The 18,136-nt window shown below is 31.5% G+C and overlaps 1 protein-coding gene across 1 annotated transcript in view; it reads right to left on the bottom strand.

Moving 5' to 3' along the window:
- The window catches only part of LOC111627526 (puratrophin-1-like), an 83,125-nt gene that overhangs the window by 19,873 nt on the left and 45,116 nt on the right, over positions 1–18,136 (bottom strand). The window contains exons 4-12 of the mRNA XM_023371118.1: positions 15,902–16,421; positions 12,979–13,095; positions 12,782–12,896; positions 12,605–12,704; positions 12,436–12,522; positions 12,251–12,367; positions 11,516–11,763; positions 10,825–10,963; positions 5,205–5,327 (exon numbers count right to left, since the gene is read on the bottom strand). Of these exons, the coding sequence (XP_023226886.1) occupies positions 5,205–5,327; positions 10,825–10,963; positions 11,516–11,763; positions 12,251–12,367; positions 12,436–12,522; positions 12,605–12,704; positions 12,782–12,896; positions 12,979–13,095; positions 15,902–16,421 (1,566 nt within the window). The remainder of the gene's footprint in view (positions 1–5,204; positions 5,328–10,824; positions 10,964–11,515; positions 11,764–12,250; positions 12,368–12,435; positions 12,523–12,604; positions 12,705–12,781; positions 12,897–12,978; positions 13,096–15,901; positions 16,422–18,136) is intronic.

Genomic DNA, 18,136 nt, shown 5'->3' with positions numbered 1-18,136 from the left:
ATTTATCATTAATCAATTATAGGAAGTTTGAAGGGCTGCAGGTTTTAGCAAAAACTTGTTTCGATATAAAATTTCCTTATTTTATTGTCAATAATCATTATTATTAAACCGGAAGGGGCCTTGTTCTGTTTAAATTAATAGGAATTAGTGCCAAGTTTTCAGTAGCGATAGTGCAAGAATGCTAAATGATATAACAGCATTAATGTTTCCCCACGCGCCCTCGACCCCCCAAAATACATTAAAAGCTTAAGCTTTAATATTGATCAAATGATATATATTTTTTTAAATTATAAATTAATGATCCTTCCTAGATGATGAGGGCAAGTCGAGTTAGAAAGTAGAGCAAAATACTCACCAACTGACAGAATCGCATGCAGCTACACAAGCTTTCATCATTGTATATATATATATTATCTACATATTTCATTCAGATATTTATTATCCATTAAAATCTATATGCATAATTCTTTTAAGACAAGAGAATTTTAATACTGTTAAGTATGCTGAAGTAAAAGATTCTCTCCTCAGACTTGAAACTATTGATGAAAAAACATTGTGACTCTTGTCAATAGGAGATTGTATAGATAAAGAAAATGGTAAAAAAAAAACTGTTATAAAGTTAATGTCTGTTAAGTAAGAGACAAAAACGGAATTCGGAAGGGTCAATTCCATGTCGCAGAGCTAAACAAGGTCTGGAACTATTCTATTCAACATAAACAAAGAATGTTTTATATGACTTAATGGGGCAGACTAATCATCTTCCTGCTGCTCTCTATTTCCAAGGCCAATGCATCTGTCCAGATAACATCATACTTCATCCTTATTAGAGGTCAGTTAGTGACATTTTGCCATTAAAAAAAAAAATTGTAGTTTATGATTTGTAATTTATATCCTTTCATTTTTGAAAATCTGTTTTAAGAAAGAACACAAATTAAATCATTTTATTCTCTACAACACAAATTACAAAATAATACTTTGATATATATTTATTGCTCTTTAGAGATGTAAAATACAAGAAAACAGCATCATAAATTAAATTCTAGTAGTTTATCTCTTTGATGAATCTAGACCTGACTAAAATAGTAGGTTTTACTCCATCGTATAAGCGAGTTTATCACGTTTTCTATCGCTTTTTATACAAGTTGGAAGAACTCCTTGTTCCATTACCCCTCTACTCAACCGTGAAAGAATCACTTTGTGATATTTTGCCGCAATATTTTCGTTTTTTTTTTTCCATACAAATCTGACCTACGCGCGGATTTATTCTAAGAAAATCCAATAAAATCGAATGCGTACGTGTTTGTAAACGGAATATAAATGTATTAAATTCATAAGGATGATATATATATAATGTACAGTACATACAAATGTAACTTCCAGTAAACTTTACAGTCATCGCGAAGCCATTTCCTATCTAATTACGAATAGTTAAATATAGATGATGCGCATTTACTGCTTTATACAAGTGTAGCAAACAAAGAAAACTTTAAAAGTCTATTTTCGTTTTATATATAGGCCTATATATATATATAAATNAATGTTATAACAATAATAATAATAATGTAATTAAATACTGTATGAAAATTTCACTGAAATTGCACAGAACTATTTAAAGAAAAAAATTAAAATTCACATTTTTTTAGTTAAAGAATGCGTGAATAAATAATAATTTGTGTAAATTAAGTCATTTGATATAATTCAATGTTAAATTTTATACATTTTATTAAATTATCTTTTCTATTTTTTCCATTAAAAATAATGATAAAACTCTTAAACTTTCATATAGTGGTTAAGTAGGATAAGAATTTATGAGATGATGATATACAATAGACAGAATAATTTTATAATGGATGAATCTATCCACTAGAAAATTATAGAAAATTGATTCCTTCTTCAATAAATCTTTTGAGATAATTATCGTCTTTAAAAATACAATTTTCAATACTTAAAAAAATGAAGATTAATTTAATTTCTTTCCAATTTAATAAATTTAAGTATAGATGTCACGATTGAAAAATATATTTATAATTTAAATCGTGTAGTTTATACGTGGAATAAAAAAAAATTCAAGCTATTTTCAACCTACATAATTAATTTCAATAATAAGAAGGCGGATGATTCATTAAGTACAGAACGATAATGATGATGTACTATACATAACGTCGTTTAATCATTAACAAATATTAATTCACGAATTCGTTCCAATTAAGTTAAATGTCCAATTTACAATTTCTAATGAGGTATATTTTAGTTAATTATCTGCTTATCAATACATTGCCTACGTAAACTACTATAGTTGTGTATACAATTAATGTACTGCATACTAGTTACGAATTAAATATGGATATGATTTTTATAGCTTTCTATTCCCTTCGTTTTCTATCTCAACACCAAACAAAGTTCGTTTACAATAATTTATGTTAGTTTTTTAAGCATGTTTCTTTTCTTATCAGACAAGGACCGCATTAAAATGCATCAAAAGGATCGTATCAAAATGGCAACCCACGTACTGTTTTCATCCAACGTCAAGGTAATTTTCACCTTGAACCGACCTCGAAAACAGTTAACAATTTATCCATATATAGGGAGAATAACACAATAATTGAATTCCTTAAACTTATTCTAAACAAATTAATTAAACAGTAGAAATTGCATAATTTGTAATTCGTGCGAAACGTGAGAAATGTCACGATTGTGTAACTTATAAAATCGAATGGGAGAGGAGTAAAAAATTTTTAAAAAATACAATAATAAAACTTCATAAAATTGTAGCCTAGTTTATTAAACATCGATAGGAAAAAAAAAATTCTCCTGGAATGAAATGTATAAATGGAACGAAACTATGCTAAATAGGTTGGATTATATTAAGTTCAGGTCAACTTAAATATAGAAATTTAGTAGGAGGAGACTATCGAGAGTGAACTTTAGACTTTATAAAATTACAATTAATCGGAACGATATTTACCAAAAATTTACACTGAAAAAAAATGATTTTTAATACGTAAAATTACGCGAAACTGGACAAATGTTTGCACAAATTTCTTTTGTTAATTGCTCAATTTGATTCATGACCTAAAAACAATTATTATGCCCATTAAGATTTTAAAGACTGTTTGTAAATCATGCAGAAGGTCAACGTCGTTAATCTCTCTTCCTTATATTAACAAAGTTAAACAATTTTTATCGTTTACGAAATTAACATTAATTAAGACAGTTTGAATGAGTTTATTAATTAGCATACGTAGCAGCAACACACTAACGAGGAACTGATGTATTGAAATCTGCTTATTAACGTTTCTAGATGAGTCAAAAGCCCAAAGTTCGATCGATAATGCGATAGAAACGATCGAGTTTTAAGATATAGAGCTGGAAATATTTATCATTAATCAATTATAGGAAGTTTGAAGGGCTGCAGGTTTTAGCAAAAACTTGTTTCGATATAAAATTTCCTTATTTTATTGTCAATAATCATTATTATTAAACCGGAAGGGGCCTTGTTCTGTTTAAATTAATAGGAATTAGTGCCAAGTTTTCAGTAGCGATAGTGCAAGAATGCTAAATGATATAACAGCATTAATGTTTCCCCACGCGCCCTCGACCCCCCAAAATACATTAAAAGCTTAAGCTTTAATATTGATCAAATGATATATATTTTTTTAAATTATAAATTAATGATCCTTCCTAGATGATGAGGGCAAGTCGAGTTAGAAAGTAGAGCAAAATACTCACCAACTGACAGAATCGCATGCAGCTACACAAGCTTTCATCATTGTACTACATTCATACAAGTATCCGTTGCGACTAAGCGCAGTCAGAACCCACGCAACACATATTCCCGTTTATTCCCGGGGCTATTTAGCTGGGAGCGAGTTTCGACGGAGTGACACCAGATGGAGAAGAAACTGCAAGTAAATCGTTAGTGCACGGGTGCAGCTGCATCCTAAAACTCCGAACGATGCTCCTTCATCCAAAATTAACAAGATCTCACGTCACGAATGTTGCACATCACCAGAAAACGTGCGCCAACCAACTTTTTTTACGTCGCTTTTAATCTCTACAAAAATTGTAGCGACGACTTCTAAATTTAGAGAGAAATTAAAGGCAGTTTATTTTAGTATCCGAGTGAAACAAAGTGTTTCTTTGCTCTTTTTTTTAAAAAAAAATATCGGCAATTAAATTTGCATAAACTCCATTATCCTTCGAGTGAGCTTAAACGAGCATCCTTATAAGGGATTGCCGCATGGAAGGCTTTTGGCGGACGGTAGAAATGTCGAAAAAAGTGCACTTAGTATATATATATAAAGGTAATCGGTGTTTAAATCTGGTTTTCTTCTTCTAGATGACGTCATGTGTAGAGAAATCACTCTCGCCGCACTACTGCAGGTGTGAACTCAGCAGGGAAACAGCCAGATAGAATCTAGTTCCCAAGGTCGACTCGATCACGTTTCTTATTTCAAGCTGTTTTTGGAAGTTGACTTTACCTGCATTTCTACAAATGTGTAAACAATGAAACGGCTCGATCTCTCCCCCTCTTCTTTTTTTTTTGCAGTTGCCCTCGATGGGTGCAAAAAAAAAAATCGTTAGTGCAACCCCGCTACTGTATCCCGAGTAAATTATTACGTAAAGTTAGATTTAATCACATTTTTTTTGTTCTTTTTCTGTCGTACAGTTCGATATTGTTATAAGGATAACGACAATGTGGCGTCGTAAAATTGCAAAGGGTAATTTCACGTCTCGCCGTATTGTCAATATTAAAAATGTAAGAAACAATGTTGAGAAATATAGGAGTAGAAAAACTAGCGACTAACGAAAAAAAATCACTCATGATTGATTACTGTAATTGTTTTCTTTTACTGTATCCATCTGTATATTGTTTTATAGATAAGATACGATGTTATCGCTTTAATAAACATATGTAACACGAAAATTAATTTATGAAGTTTGCATTATGACAAAACTATTTACAGATTAAATTAGCTGGTTACATTTTGAAAATAATCATCGCAAACAATGCCAAATCTTCAAAACGAATTTCTATTGTTTAAATTCATTTACATATAAACTAATAACACAAGAAAACAATCTGCCGAGTTAGAACTCGAGAGACCTAGAACAATTAACCTACTAAGTGAAAGAAAAAATTCTCTCTCCACCTTCTAAGATAGGTTTTTTTTTTAAAAAAAGATAATTTAAAAGCTACTTACCATTGCAACAAAATAGAACTTTTCGAATTCCTCTTCTTGATCTTTTATTCCACCCAGAGAGTCAGCAACAGCTTGATGTTTACTCAGCATCTCCTCTCCTTTTCTGCATAGCCACGTTAGCACCTAAACAAACGAATAAATCGCTAAATAATATAAAGAATGCTGATAACTTGAAATTTTTCTAAAGATAAAAACAGTAACCATATAAAGAAGAAGATTAAGAAATAATGTTTCCAAACTGTTAGTCGCCAGTAAATGTTTTGAAGGCGTGTTGCAAGTGTCCTAGCCACGCTGTGTCAAGCTCACTTTGCTAATATAAAGTAGAAATAATTTCTATTGTTACTAAAAACATTCAGACATTTTGGAGTCGAAAAATAATTTACCTGCATTTAATTTTTATGCATAGAAAGGCGAGCTGCTACGACCGAACGAATTTAAAATCACTTTGAAATCTAATCTTACTTTATCAAGAAGAGAAAAATTCTACGATATCAATTATACAACGATCCAAAAGTATATATATATATTTTTTTAAATAAATAATTTCTGGCATTATCGGAGAATAAAATTCCAAGAAAGCTTTTATCGAGGAGATAATGAGCGCTTTGTAAGTAATTAGGAAGCGAGCTTCACTCCTTTGACTGTTAAGAAAGCATTGACCTTCGAGATTAATAATTGGACAGGGAAGTTGTTCCGTGTTAGACATGAATCATTCTGAAGTCGGTACTTTAATTGAGAAATCACATGACCATAGAGATGAGTCATACCCTACTGCATACCATTCTCCACATATCGAAAAGTGTACGGATTACCTTCACCACTCCAAAGGTATACCGCTGCATCGTATAGATGCAACCAAGTGAAATTTCGTGCTTGTACAATGAACTGTTATATATTTTTTAAAAAAATATATATAGGCCTATATATTTCCATAAAATTAAACATAAGTCTAGTTTCAGTTCAACCCTTATGAAAAGATCATTATACACACCGATATTCCATTACAAATAAGCCACACTTAAACTCCGAATTCTATAATTATGATTTAAAGATGATCAGTTTACAACTCATTAAAATAATGCGTTAGTCAAAAAAGGAATTAAATGTGTTAAATGACATTTTTTTTATTAGAAGAATTATAGCGATAGAATTACGTTATTCGAGTTAAAAGGATCGAATATTCTTCATATTAAAAATATTCGATACAGGGTTGGGCATATGTTTTGTTAAATTCTTCATATTTCAAGATCATAAAAAGGGGGAGAGTTTGAGTTATAGTCTTTCTTGGAACGAAATTCCTTCTCTGTTTGATTCTATTCTTTGCTATTTTTTTTTTTATATCGTCTGTGTTATGAAACTTTGAAAAATATTTTAATTTAGTATAAGCGAGATCACGAATAGGTCAAACTGACCTAATTAGTAATAAATAAAGCATTTAACAATTGTTTAGTGGTCATTAGAACAAGTCTACCTTCACATTTCCAACTGCGAGATAAATTAACAACAAGGGTTTTAAGTCCAGGATACAATCTAGGCTGATCGAGCGATTTATAAAATATTTTAAAGCATAGAAAACACTCGTTTTCTTGTAAAACGTGACGAGAAAGCATTTATTAAATGACTAATGCTCACCTTCGAATATAACAATATCATAAATTTACACTCGAGCCCATTTCGGTATAAACGTAGCCTAAATTGTGAACAGGTTTACAAGTAAATATTTAAAAAAAAGCAAGAAATAAAGTTTGAAAAAGAGAATTCACCCCCCTCTCTCTCTCTCTCGTATAAAGCAAATTTTCATGCAAGAAAAAAAAAAAGTAAATGTAATATTATAAGAGTAATAAAAGTGGTAGAAAAATAAATATTTTAAACTTAACTGCTCGTTTATAGTGAGTGAACCATTCTCGTAAACTCCAGTAAATTGCACTCGTCTGGAATTATATGAGGATGGTTTGCAATTTATTTTATTTTTAAATTCGTTGGCAATAAAAAATTGACATAAATATGTGAATATTTATATATAATATTACGATTTGTATTATATATTACTTGAGTATATTTAAATATTTTCGCATTTACAGAATAATTGCTATCGAGCAATTCTGCAATAACTACATATGTGGATATTCTTAATTCTCAGTTCAGTTCTATGTAAATTGGTTTATAGCAGCAATTTTATATTAATGTGTTGTAATGTATGTTCTATGTTACACTAACTTAAACGAAAGAAGCTTTGAGCTTATCTTCTACATTTTTTTTAATATAATATTTCAAAAGGGTGTGTAAGTAGAGTGTTTGTTAAGAATAGGAAGAAATTATTATTTAAAAAGTAGGAATTGGAATGAAGTAACCTAAATTTGTAAGATATTGTGTCAGCGTATTAAACTAAGCAAATTTAAATATCATCTTAAGTCGACTTACCACTCAAAAAAACACCTTTATACAAGTAACAACATGTAGATTATGATCTTTAATACACTCATCGGAATTTATAATTATCTAAGACGAATTTCCCAAATGATTACTTCATAATCTCATTAAAATTTAGAATTTTTATGACTCCATGTGAAACTTCCTTCGTGCAGTCCATCACGTAGGCATTTGAATATTTTAAATATGCTTAAAGGATAACTTGATCCACTTTTTAAAATTATTATAGTTAAAAAAAACTTTAAAGTGTAGAACCTAATTGGTTAATAACTGCCAAAGAAAACTATGAGGAATGACAGCGTAAACATTGAATAGAGGGGGGAGGGAAAAGCGAAAATAGTGGCGAAGAACGTAAATATTTTCTTAGGAGATATTTACTGAATGATTAATGTGTGGAACTACAAAGTGTGTGGTTTTAAAATGATTAGTACACTTTTTAACAAGACACCTATTTTTAACAGGATACAGGAAAGGTGGAATAGCTTTACACCCTGTTAAACTAGGACTACCACGGGTGAAATTGTTAAAAATTCGGTTATACATAAAAAGAAGGTAATAAATTTACAAGTAGGCGGGCCACCATTTAATGAACATTGTTTATCCGGGGCAAAATACTGCTCTTCTGATACATCATCATCTCTTTCATAAAATGACGTAAATGATGATGAATTACGACAAAATTTTGCAAAGTGAAGTAAGTTTAGAGCCCTAGTTTTAAGGTGCTAACAGATTACGAGTAATGGCTCTCTTCCATGAGGATTCTTCAGATCATCATTGTTATATTTATAAATAGACTGTTTTAAAGATAAAAAAAAAATTAAACGCGGGTTTAAGAGGAAAAATACAAAGATCATCTTATCGTGAAATGCAAATGGCATATCAAAATCCGCATTCAAAATTAATTAATAACTAGTACAACGTGTCGGGTCAATACTAAATCGATCTCGAATGTAAGAGTGGAGAGGTTATTATACCAGTTAACAGTGCTAACAAGAGTGCTACATCAAGTACCTGTCAACGTAGATTATATATAAACATAAAGAATGATACCCCATTGTTTATGTGTTGCCTAATGGGTCAAGTTAGCTAGACCAGTTATGCCATCAATTATAAATAAAAAGATAGAGTTATGCAAATAAATAGGAAGGGTTATTTTTTTTATTATTATTATTCTGGATAATATCATTCTTCCTTAATTAAACCATTATAGAGCAAACAATTCAGCAACCTGGATATCGCTAAAAATAATCCACTGTATTGAGTGGAGTAGAGTCATGATTTTGAAATTTTTTGACGAGTTACGAAGAAGTTGGCACGAAGCGAGATTACTTTTTGACAAATATCTTTTAGGTCAAGACAAAACAAAGCGGTTTGAATATATCCTGAATATGAAATGCAGTTAAATGTTTCTTGCACAAAACGCCATTTCATTGTTAATCACGGTTTCCGTGTAGACCTACTTTCAAATATGAGAAATTTTATGCTGGTATAATTAAATGAGTTTTTTGACCGATGGATTTTAGTTAAATTAGTGTAATTGTTGAAGAATTTAATACCCTAGTGATTTAATTACTCTGAAATTCTCAATGTCGACGAGATCCACCAGAGTTTCGGGAAGTGTTTCGAGCCTCGTTACTTTCTTCGTTATTTTTGCAGCGGAAATGAGTGAATTAGCGCACTGCACATTACTCACTCGTGTTTCTTACAACGAAACATGCGATCTAACTGCCATTTCGGTTAGCGACCTTAAGGGATGGCGGCAAAGGTCTTGCAAGGATGATAAAGGCTCCGACAATCAGAGATCGCTATCTAACTGACCCATTTCATCGGGCGGAAGGAGTGTGAGAAATTGGCCGTGATTATACCCGGGTTAATACCTGGTCATCGGTCCGAACAACAGAGTGTTGTTCGAAAAGCTCACGGATGATCCGGAGCTGGGTCGAGAAGGTCGAGATGATGTTGAGACTAGAGCACTCTTCATTTGTCTATCTGATGATTACCGGGTTAATATCTACTTGCGCATTTCGTGTTACACAAAACCAGAGAAAGTAGGGGTTTGAACGTCAAAAGTAAAATATCACCTGTCACTTTAAGCAAGGGTTACTACATGAAATATGAAAAGAGTTCAATCCGTATTTAGGAGAATCTGTTTCCTTCTTTTGATACAAATTCTAATTAAAACTCGGCATATCAATCGAAGAACTTTAAAAATAAGAGAAATAAATATTTAAAAAAACATTCACGAATATACTAAACAGAAGCGTGACGTAATTGAGTGACACACGGCAAGACGCGCCAACACGAAACAATAACTACATCGTGACGATAAAATATAGGGCTAGATATAACCGATTCCATCGCAGGTAATAAGTAGGACTGCGTAAGAAGTCCGCAGTACACCCTTGCTTAATTAAAAGTGGAGGCAGTGAAACGGGTGTCACGCCCATACATCACGTCTTCTATAATTTTTCCTATACACTGTCTGCTTACACGACTATTTATTTATCTGCAACCGTAAAAAATACACATCTCAACAACCAGAAGGCCCTCAATAAAATTTTCAAACTTCCTTTTCTCTCGTCTATCCAATTCAGTCCATCTAACAAGTAATCATATCTAAGAATAAAATAAAAATATATCTTCAATCCAATCTACTGATAAGATCAGTAATCTCCAATTGAACTTTCAGATGAATTTTCTATCAAGTTCTCAATTGATAAAGATTAAAAAATAAAACAGCAAAATGGAAAAATTTCTTAATTAAATCTAAAAAAAAATTGAATAAATTATTAAAAATCATTTTATAAAATTATAATTTAATGACAATATAATTTTCTGCATCTGCGTGTAATAACCGTGAAGGCTTCTCTATCCATTAAGTTATCTCCAATGAGAATTCAAAAACACTTTAATGTCCTTTAATGTTTAAATATAATTAAATTAAAAAACATTATTTTGAATTATTCTAGTAATTTTTATCATAAATAAAAAGTTAATTTAAATATTTAAATAGAAATTGTATTAAATTTAATCATACCAGATATACTTTATTATACTTTTTTTTCCTTTAATAAGTGATGATGAGCTGAATTATCGCATTGCACATCACTAGCTTTGGTTTCATACAGTAAAACATGCGACCACCACTTAATTCTTATTATAAAAATATAAATTCCAGAAGTTTGTTTACCTGACTAGATTCTTCTTCCAGCATCTTAACTTGAAGACATTCCTCCAACCTTGTAAGTCTTTTATCCGCTAATTTGGCAAGTTTATCCATCGATTTTCTCAATTCTCCATACAAGTTACTCGTCTTCTCCAGACACTCCCTTAATTCAAATAATTACGAAAATTTCAAATTTCAACGCATTGTATTCGTAGAATTTCTTAAATACTGAAACGTTAAACATTCGTAGATGGATGGTTTTCAAAGACGAATTTATCAATAAAAGGATTATTATAACTTTACACGATGGACTTCATTATCATTATGTTAATTCAGATACAGCTGCGGCGCCATAGCGATAACACACGGATAAACAATTACATGATAACCGACGTTACGATGACAAAATATCTACGAATAATATTGTTAAAAGTTTATATTTATAACCTATTTTTAATCGGTTTTTTTTTTTCGTATATTTAACACAGGCGAGAGGTGTTAACAATTTAAGAATTACATCTCGATTCGATTTAACAATAGAGGTTGCGGCCGAAGTTTTCATCTTTAAAACGTGAACGTCGAACGTCGAGCGCCGCTATTTTGTAAGCGGCGCTCGACGTTCGACGTTCACGTTTTAAAAATGAAAACTTCGGCCGCAACCTCGCTAATAATAAGTTTTTTTTTTTTATTGGTATTAAAGCGTATGTATATTTACCTGTAATCGGTGTTATGGGGTGATTGGGTACCGTAAGATTCCAATTCTTTCAGAATAGCGTCTCCTTCTTCCTCCAGATGGCGCAACTGGTCGTCGTGGAAGGTCTTATTGATGTGTGATTTCTGCTCTTCTATCAGATTGTGCGTTACTGTGCTGGAAGAAGGAAGCTGGTTGGCCTTCAATGTCTGCATAACTCGAACCAGATGGCGACCGGATATTCTGCAGTTACTGACGAAAGGCTCCAAGAACTTTAAGAGAACGAAAAACAAAAAAAAAAAAAAAATCTCTGTTATAGCATCATTTATCTACTGTTTTGATCACTTAAAGTGTTTTTATCGCTCTTTTTTCGTGTGAAAATAAGAAGCTGCATTAATTATTATTACTTGTTAACGTTTTTATAAAGAAAATACTTAATAATAAAACATCTTGAATGTGTTTTGTAACGCTTCTGAAGCCGACAGAACTGGCTTTAAATTATCACAAAACATTCTTCGGCTTCTAAATATATATACATATATTGCTGACATTACTTTCTTTTTTCTAGAATTTCTAAGAATTTTCATTATCAAGATGGAGTTTGAATTAAAAATCGATGAAACGAAAATAGGAATTTCAATTAATTAATGCGTTTACACAGCTCTAAAGTAAACAATTTCGTTGTTAACTGTTTAAATATTTGTTGTTTACATAATTAAAATTAAATTGTTTAAATTATATAGATTAAATGCTGCATACTTTACGGAAACTAATCCATTCTTGGTGATCGTAAACGTATTTACCACCGAATTCACTCAGTAGCTGCTCTTCTTTGACATAAGTTAAAAGTTTCTCTCGATCATTTATAACTTCAAACTATAAATAAATTTTTAAATTAAAATTTACAAAAAATAAAATAAAATAAATTTTAAAAAATCACTTACTTTAATTTCGCTACAAGGAAAGGTTACTTTATAATCATCATTCACCTTCCACAGTAACACTAAACTTATGCAATTAGGAATGATGTTCTACGGCATAAAACATTTTTTATTATTGTAATTAAAGAAAATTAATGTTAATTTTATAGGAATTAATTTTTAAAAAATATACCTGAAGAAGTCGAAATGTATCGTCTAAAATAGTCCAGACATCTTTAGGAGCTCCTCTTCCGTCTACCAATACTAAAAACCCTCGACGAATGACTTCTCGCCTGTAGAATATATAAAATTAAAACAAAAGAAGGAAAATTAATTGAAAAATATTAATAAAAATTAATATTATTCTTACGTGGGCACAGCGTGGTAATAAGCTAATAATTGACACAGTTCAGATGGTGCTATTTTCTGTTGTAGAAGAGTGCCAAATATCACAACCATACTTCGACCTTTTATATCGCGTGACCCTAGAAAGAAATTCGATTATTGTAGTTTTATACATAAATAAATTAAAATTAAAATTAAATTTTAAAAAATTAATAATTCTACCTGGTAAATACGCGACTCCGGAATGAAGAATGTCTTGATTGACTTGGCCTATGGAGTTTGAACGTAAGGTTGTCTGCTCGTTTTGGCATCCATCTGAACTTATCCTGTTTTCATTATCTGGTTAAAAAAAAAACAAAAATGAAGATATTTCTAAATCATCTTTTTAATTTAAGGCGTTTATCGTCGCACGTGAAAACGTTAAAAGTTCTCATATAACAATTTTCAGTGATACGATAGTAACATAAAACATATACTCTGTAATATATTTATGTAAGAATGTTTATTTACAGGATAATATTTACATAATGAGGATATAAGAAAGAAAATCAGGTGAGTTAGGTTACCTCATAAAAAGATCCTTCCTCGACCGAACAATAATAAAATTTACATAGTTCCTTGCAGTTGTTGATTTTACGCTTTTCCTATTGGTTAATTCAAATATATGAATTAACCAATTAGGAGTATATGTGGGTTAAATTATTCGATTCTTTTCTCATTCAATTTTTAAATATATATATATAACTTTTTTCTCTTTTTGTTCTCTTTCAACTATAGTTCAGCAGAAACCATGCAAATCGGTCAACTCGAAAACTTTTTCACTTTGTATCGATTTTTGGTACATAAAATAGGTCAAATTTTACTAAATGGGTAGTAAGTGTAATGTTAGTCACGACTATAACCTTGATAATAGGTCTTGATACACATCAATGCTACTCTTCTAGAAATCGATACGTCACACTTTTTAAGCTTGTTTTCGAATCCCTGAAACAATTAAGTGGAGATCAAATTCAGGTTCTTTTTTTTTTTTTTGTTGCAAAAAGGGGAATATACGCATTACGACATTAAACCGAACAATGGAAGAAAATTGGGAACGATTTTTCTGAAAGTAAACAGTTTGAGAGGGAAGATTTATAGCAAATATTTGAATGGAAGAGAAGGCCACCCGATGCGAGAGAAAATTAAAAAAAGGGAAAATAACCTCGGGTCGAGACCTCCTGAAGGGTTTCCAATGATACCAGGTAACCGTCAACATTGTTAAGATGACAACATTAGTGGTGCTGCTCTTAAGGAGTCGAGAACTGCATCGCTTGAAAATAAAGAATATAAACACCTCTCTCTAGAGATTCTTCACGGAAAAATAATTAGAATTTCTTTTTTTTTTTTTTCTTCTTCGCTACCGATCACTCATCGCGCTGAGATTTAACGATAGCATCTTATATTACAGAGAGATAATCAATCCAATAAATTAGAAATTACAACATGCCAAAAACAAATTATCAACTTGGCATTCGTAGCCATAAAACCGTTGTAATTTGATGCGCGGGTTGTAATGTTAAACTTAAGCTGTTGAAATAAATTAAATTCAACCTGTTAAAGGATTAGCTACCAAGATTATGTCGAGAGATAAATTTATAACAAAGTCGAAACTAAAAAATAAATATTGATACTAACGAGCTCTAATTTTCTGTTAGGATGGGAGTGGTACAAAGCAATTTGTGTCGTCATTTTTTTAAAATTATTATTATTATTTTTTTATTAACTGCAGAAAATGATTCTTTGCAATGCGCATATCTCGCTAAGAGCCGTGGTAATTTGAGAATATTTAGTAACATTCCCCAATTCATTAGCAAGGTTAAGTTCAACGCATTGCAAAGTCTTAAAAATCACGAATTATCTGCAACTCTTTCCCAGATAAGAACACCATTACCGAATTCCTTCATCCTGACATAAATTATCCTCCTTGCATTAAGTTTTTAGTTCATACAGATAAGTCTATCCTCAGGCTATACAGTTTGTATTTTCAGCTTTGCATCTTCTATCGTTTCTGTAAAGTTTCGATAGATCTTTATCGTTAAAATAAGGTTATTGTCTATTGTTAAATGTGAAAAGGTAGTATTATGTAGAGATGTACAACCTCAATTAAGATTAACAGTTCTTAACGAAAAATTCAATTTTCTTTAACAGGAAAGGTGTCTTCACGATTTCTCGTAGTGTGTCTCGCATGGTACAGAAGTAAAAATCCCTGATCGTTCGCATAAATTTGGGAGGGTTTTTTTCCCTTTTTTTTTTAGGGCAGGCAATGATCAGTGTTATCGACAGGTTGGATACACGAATTCGTGACGTCATTACAAAAGTTGCTGTCAGGATTACTTCTGTTTGTGCCTCAACGTAGGTCGGTTCTTGTGATGTTGGCACGATTACTGTCAACCTATTTATAAATTGTAAGTGATTTATAAGGCTCGTAGTAAAGGTCCGTGTAAGATATTCATGACCTGTGGTTTTCGAGATGCAATTAAGTTCATAAACTCCAATAATAAATAGTATGTTTACGTATCTTTGCATTTCTCCTATGAACTACGCGAAATTAAAGGGGGGATCGTGTAGATAGTAAGCATTGACCGCGTATATGATAAAACAATATTAAAGCATATTACAACATTTATAAATCCATAACTGCCATTAACATACTAAATATAGGCTAGTCGTTCCGCTCTGACGAAAACGGAGCATCGTTTTTCATCACTTGGGGGCATTTGCAATGACTACAATAATTATTTTCTCAAGGCCGATTCTTCTTTCTTTTGATTAGTCATCTCCGTCGAGTGATATCGGATGGAAATCTTAAAATTCCAAGAAAAATTTCTATTTTAATCAGCCAAATTACTAAAATTAGAACTAAAAATTAACATTTTTAATTCAAACTGGGATTTCAAGCAATAACATTAATTTTCTACTGAAAACTTGTTCTGATGATGAAAACACAAATAATTATAAGGTTCACGACATTGAAATAACCTATTTTAAGCGGATATATAGGAACTTTACGCTTAGAAAATAATAATTAAATCAAAATTCAGTTGCAAATTCTTGTAAAAATTGCAAAATTTGATTGATGAGAGATAAAGTTCAATTCAATTTTTACCTTTACCTGTTTCGGATATTTTCCCTTCGACTTCCTCCTCCGGGTGCTGACACGAATGCTTTTTGGTTGTTTCCCCATCTGTAACAGCCTGTATGGAATTATCTTTGACATCGACCTGTCCGACAGGGCAGCAGGATGAATAAATATGGTCGCATGTCCACGGTCTCACAACACTTTTCCACTCCAGTCTTTCGATTCCTCTTTCCACGGATACAAGAAGATGCTGAAGAAACGTGCTCAGTTTCTCATCGCTGGTATCTTGTGCCGTATATCCCTCTAACCAGTCCATACTGAAGAGGAAACTGTATTGCGGGGCATGGATGACACGTTGGTCAATTCTATTTTCTGTCCAATATTTAATCAATAGGGCTACACCACTATCAGTTTCTTGTAAACAGAAATAGAAATCACCACACTTTAAAATGGCTTCATCAAGTTCTCCCAAATGAATGAGTACTCGGCGATTAAAGTGCAGAGGCCAACCTTTTGATTTTTGAATACAGTTTGAGCGACATTGTACCTGCAAATAAGTAAAACAACAAAATTACTTTTGCCATTTAAAAAAATCCCTACCATTAAAGTTCCAGTTTTACGTTAGAATGTTGCAATAGGTCAGTATGACGGTATTTTATTTAAATATTTTCCTTAAAAAGCACTCCGTATAACAGGATATTACACTACAAAGAACAAATGAAGGGAAAGACATTTAAAACATACTTCTTGAATGGATAAGAGAAGAGAAAAGGATTGGAAATTTATTTATTTATTTAATTTTTTTTTCAATTTTTAAGAAATTCAAACGAGACAAGAGTCTTTAGAAACAAACAGAATTATTTGTGACAAGAATAAAGTACAGAATAGCACTGTCTTACAGAAAAAAAAAATGCAGTTCTGACCTGTGATTAGAAGAGAATAAAACGACCTTCACAATGCCACGAACACTCAACCTGGAGGTCTTATATACTCATCTGCCAAATTTCCCGGATGCAATTTCCAATTAATTGCATTCTACATTAAGAATAGAAAGGGCTGACATTTATGCCCTAGGGAGGTCTATAATAAAAAAGTGAAAGCGTGTCGTGTAGAGCCCTAACCGATATACAAGAGTGTGTGATACACGGACTTCTTACCAATTAAACATTCCTAAAAATCAGGTATAGTTCGAGGTGTGATAAGTATACTAACAATTTCCTATTACTGTTAATTCTTCACTATTATCCTTACACGCCCAAAACTACCACCTTTAATAGTTTATAGCCTCAGCAAATATATATATATATATATATATATTTTTTTTTTCCTCTGTTTTCGCATCTTGTAATCTTGCAAGCCGATGAAGACTAGTCTAAGTGAGAATGTGCACATGAGGCGTCATAAACATCATTAGCGTTGAGCCGGCGGCCATTTGACTCTCTCTTAACATATGAGGTTAGTTTTGCACTCAGTAGTTTAGCAGAAAACCGAAAAAAAAAAGAAAAGGGTGTATCGACTCCTTTCCTCCGGTCAATTTTTTTTTATCAGGAAATATTACAAAAATAGAATAAACACTACAAAGTATGTATCCCTTCCATTAGTTTCTTTTAATATTTAAGTTTTTCCTGAACCCGATAAAATCTTTAAAGAGAAATTCGAATTGTTACATAGTAAACTAGGAAGTCTTCAAGTGTTGTTACGTTAATAACACGCTAATTATTTTAAGTATAATGATAAGTTTAACGGCATTGATTTTATGAACGAATGTATTATCAATAACTAGACATTATGAAGGAATTGAAAGTTATTGATGTGGAAAATAGCAATGTGGTATCCCACGAAGTTAAAACAACTATCTTGATTGCGGAACCTCTTCAGCCATGGGCGAATAAGTTGAAGGAATGTTAAAGAGGGTCAATAAACTTTTAAGTGAAAAATAACTGTTTTTTAGTGAAAGATGACGTTTCTGCACGTAACATTTTACCAATTTATTACTAAAGTTTTCAATATTCTCTAACGAAATTGGAAGCTGTAAAATTCTTATTTTAAAAACATGTTAAAGACGATGCTGTAAATCAGTTCGGGGTAATCAATCCTGCAGATTTAAAATGGCAAGTTCACAAGAAAGAGCGTAAAGGGAAGGAAGAAAAAAAAACAAGAGGATGTTTTAAAAGAAACAATGTTAACAAAAGAAAGAAAAGGATCCATTAAACTCGATTCAATTACAGAAAGTATTGAAAGAAATTCATTGAAATTCAAAAA

Source organism: Centruroides sculpturatus, unplaced genomic scaffold (assembly GCF_000671375.1).
Source record: "Centruroides sculpturatus isolate CEXI.00-Female unplaced genomic scaffold, Cexi_2.0 scaffold273, whole genome shotgun sequence".
Lineage (NCBI taxonomy): Eukaryota > Metazoa > Arthropoda > Arachnida > Scorpiones > Buthidae > Centruroides > Centruroides sculpturatus.
Note: the sequence above shows the minus strand (reverse complement) of the source record. Positions and strands in the feature narration are given on the sequence as shown.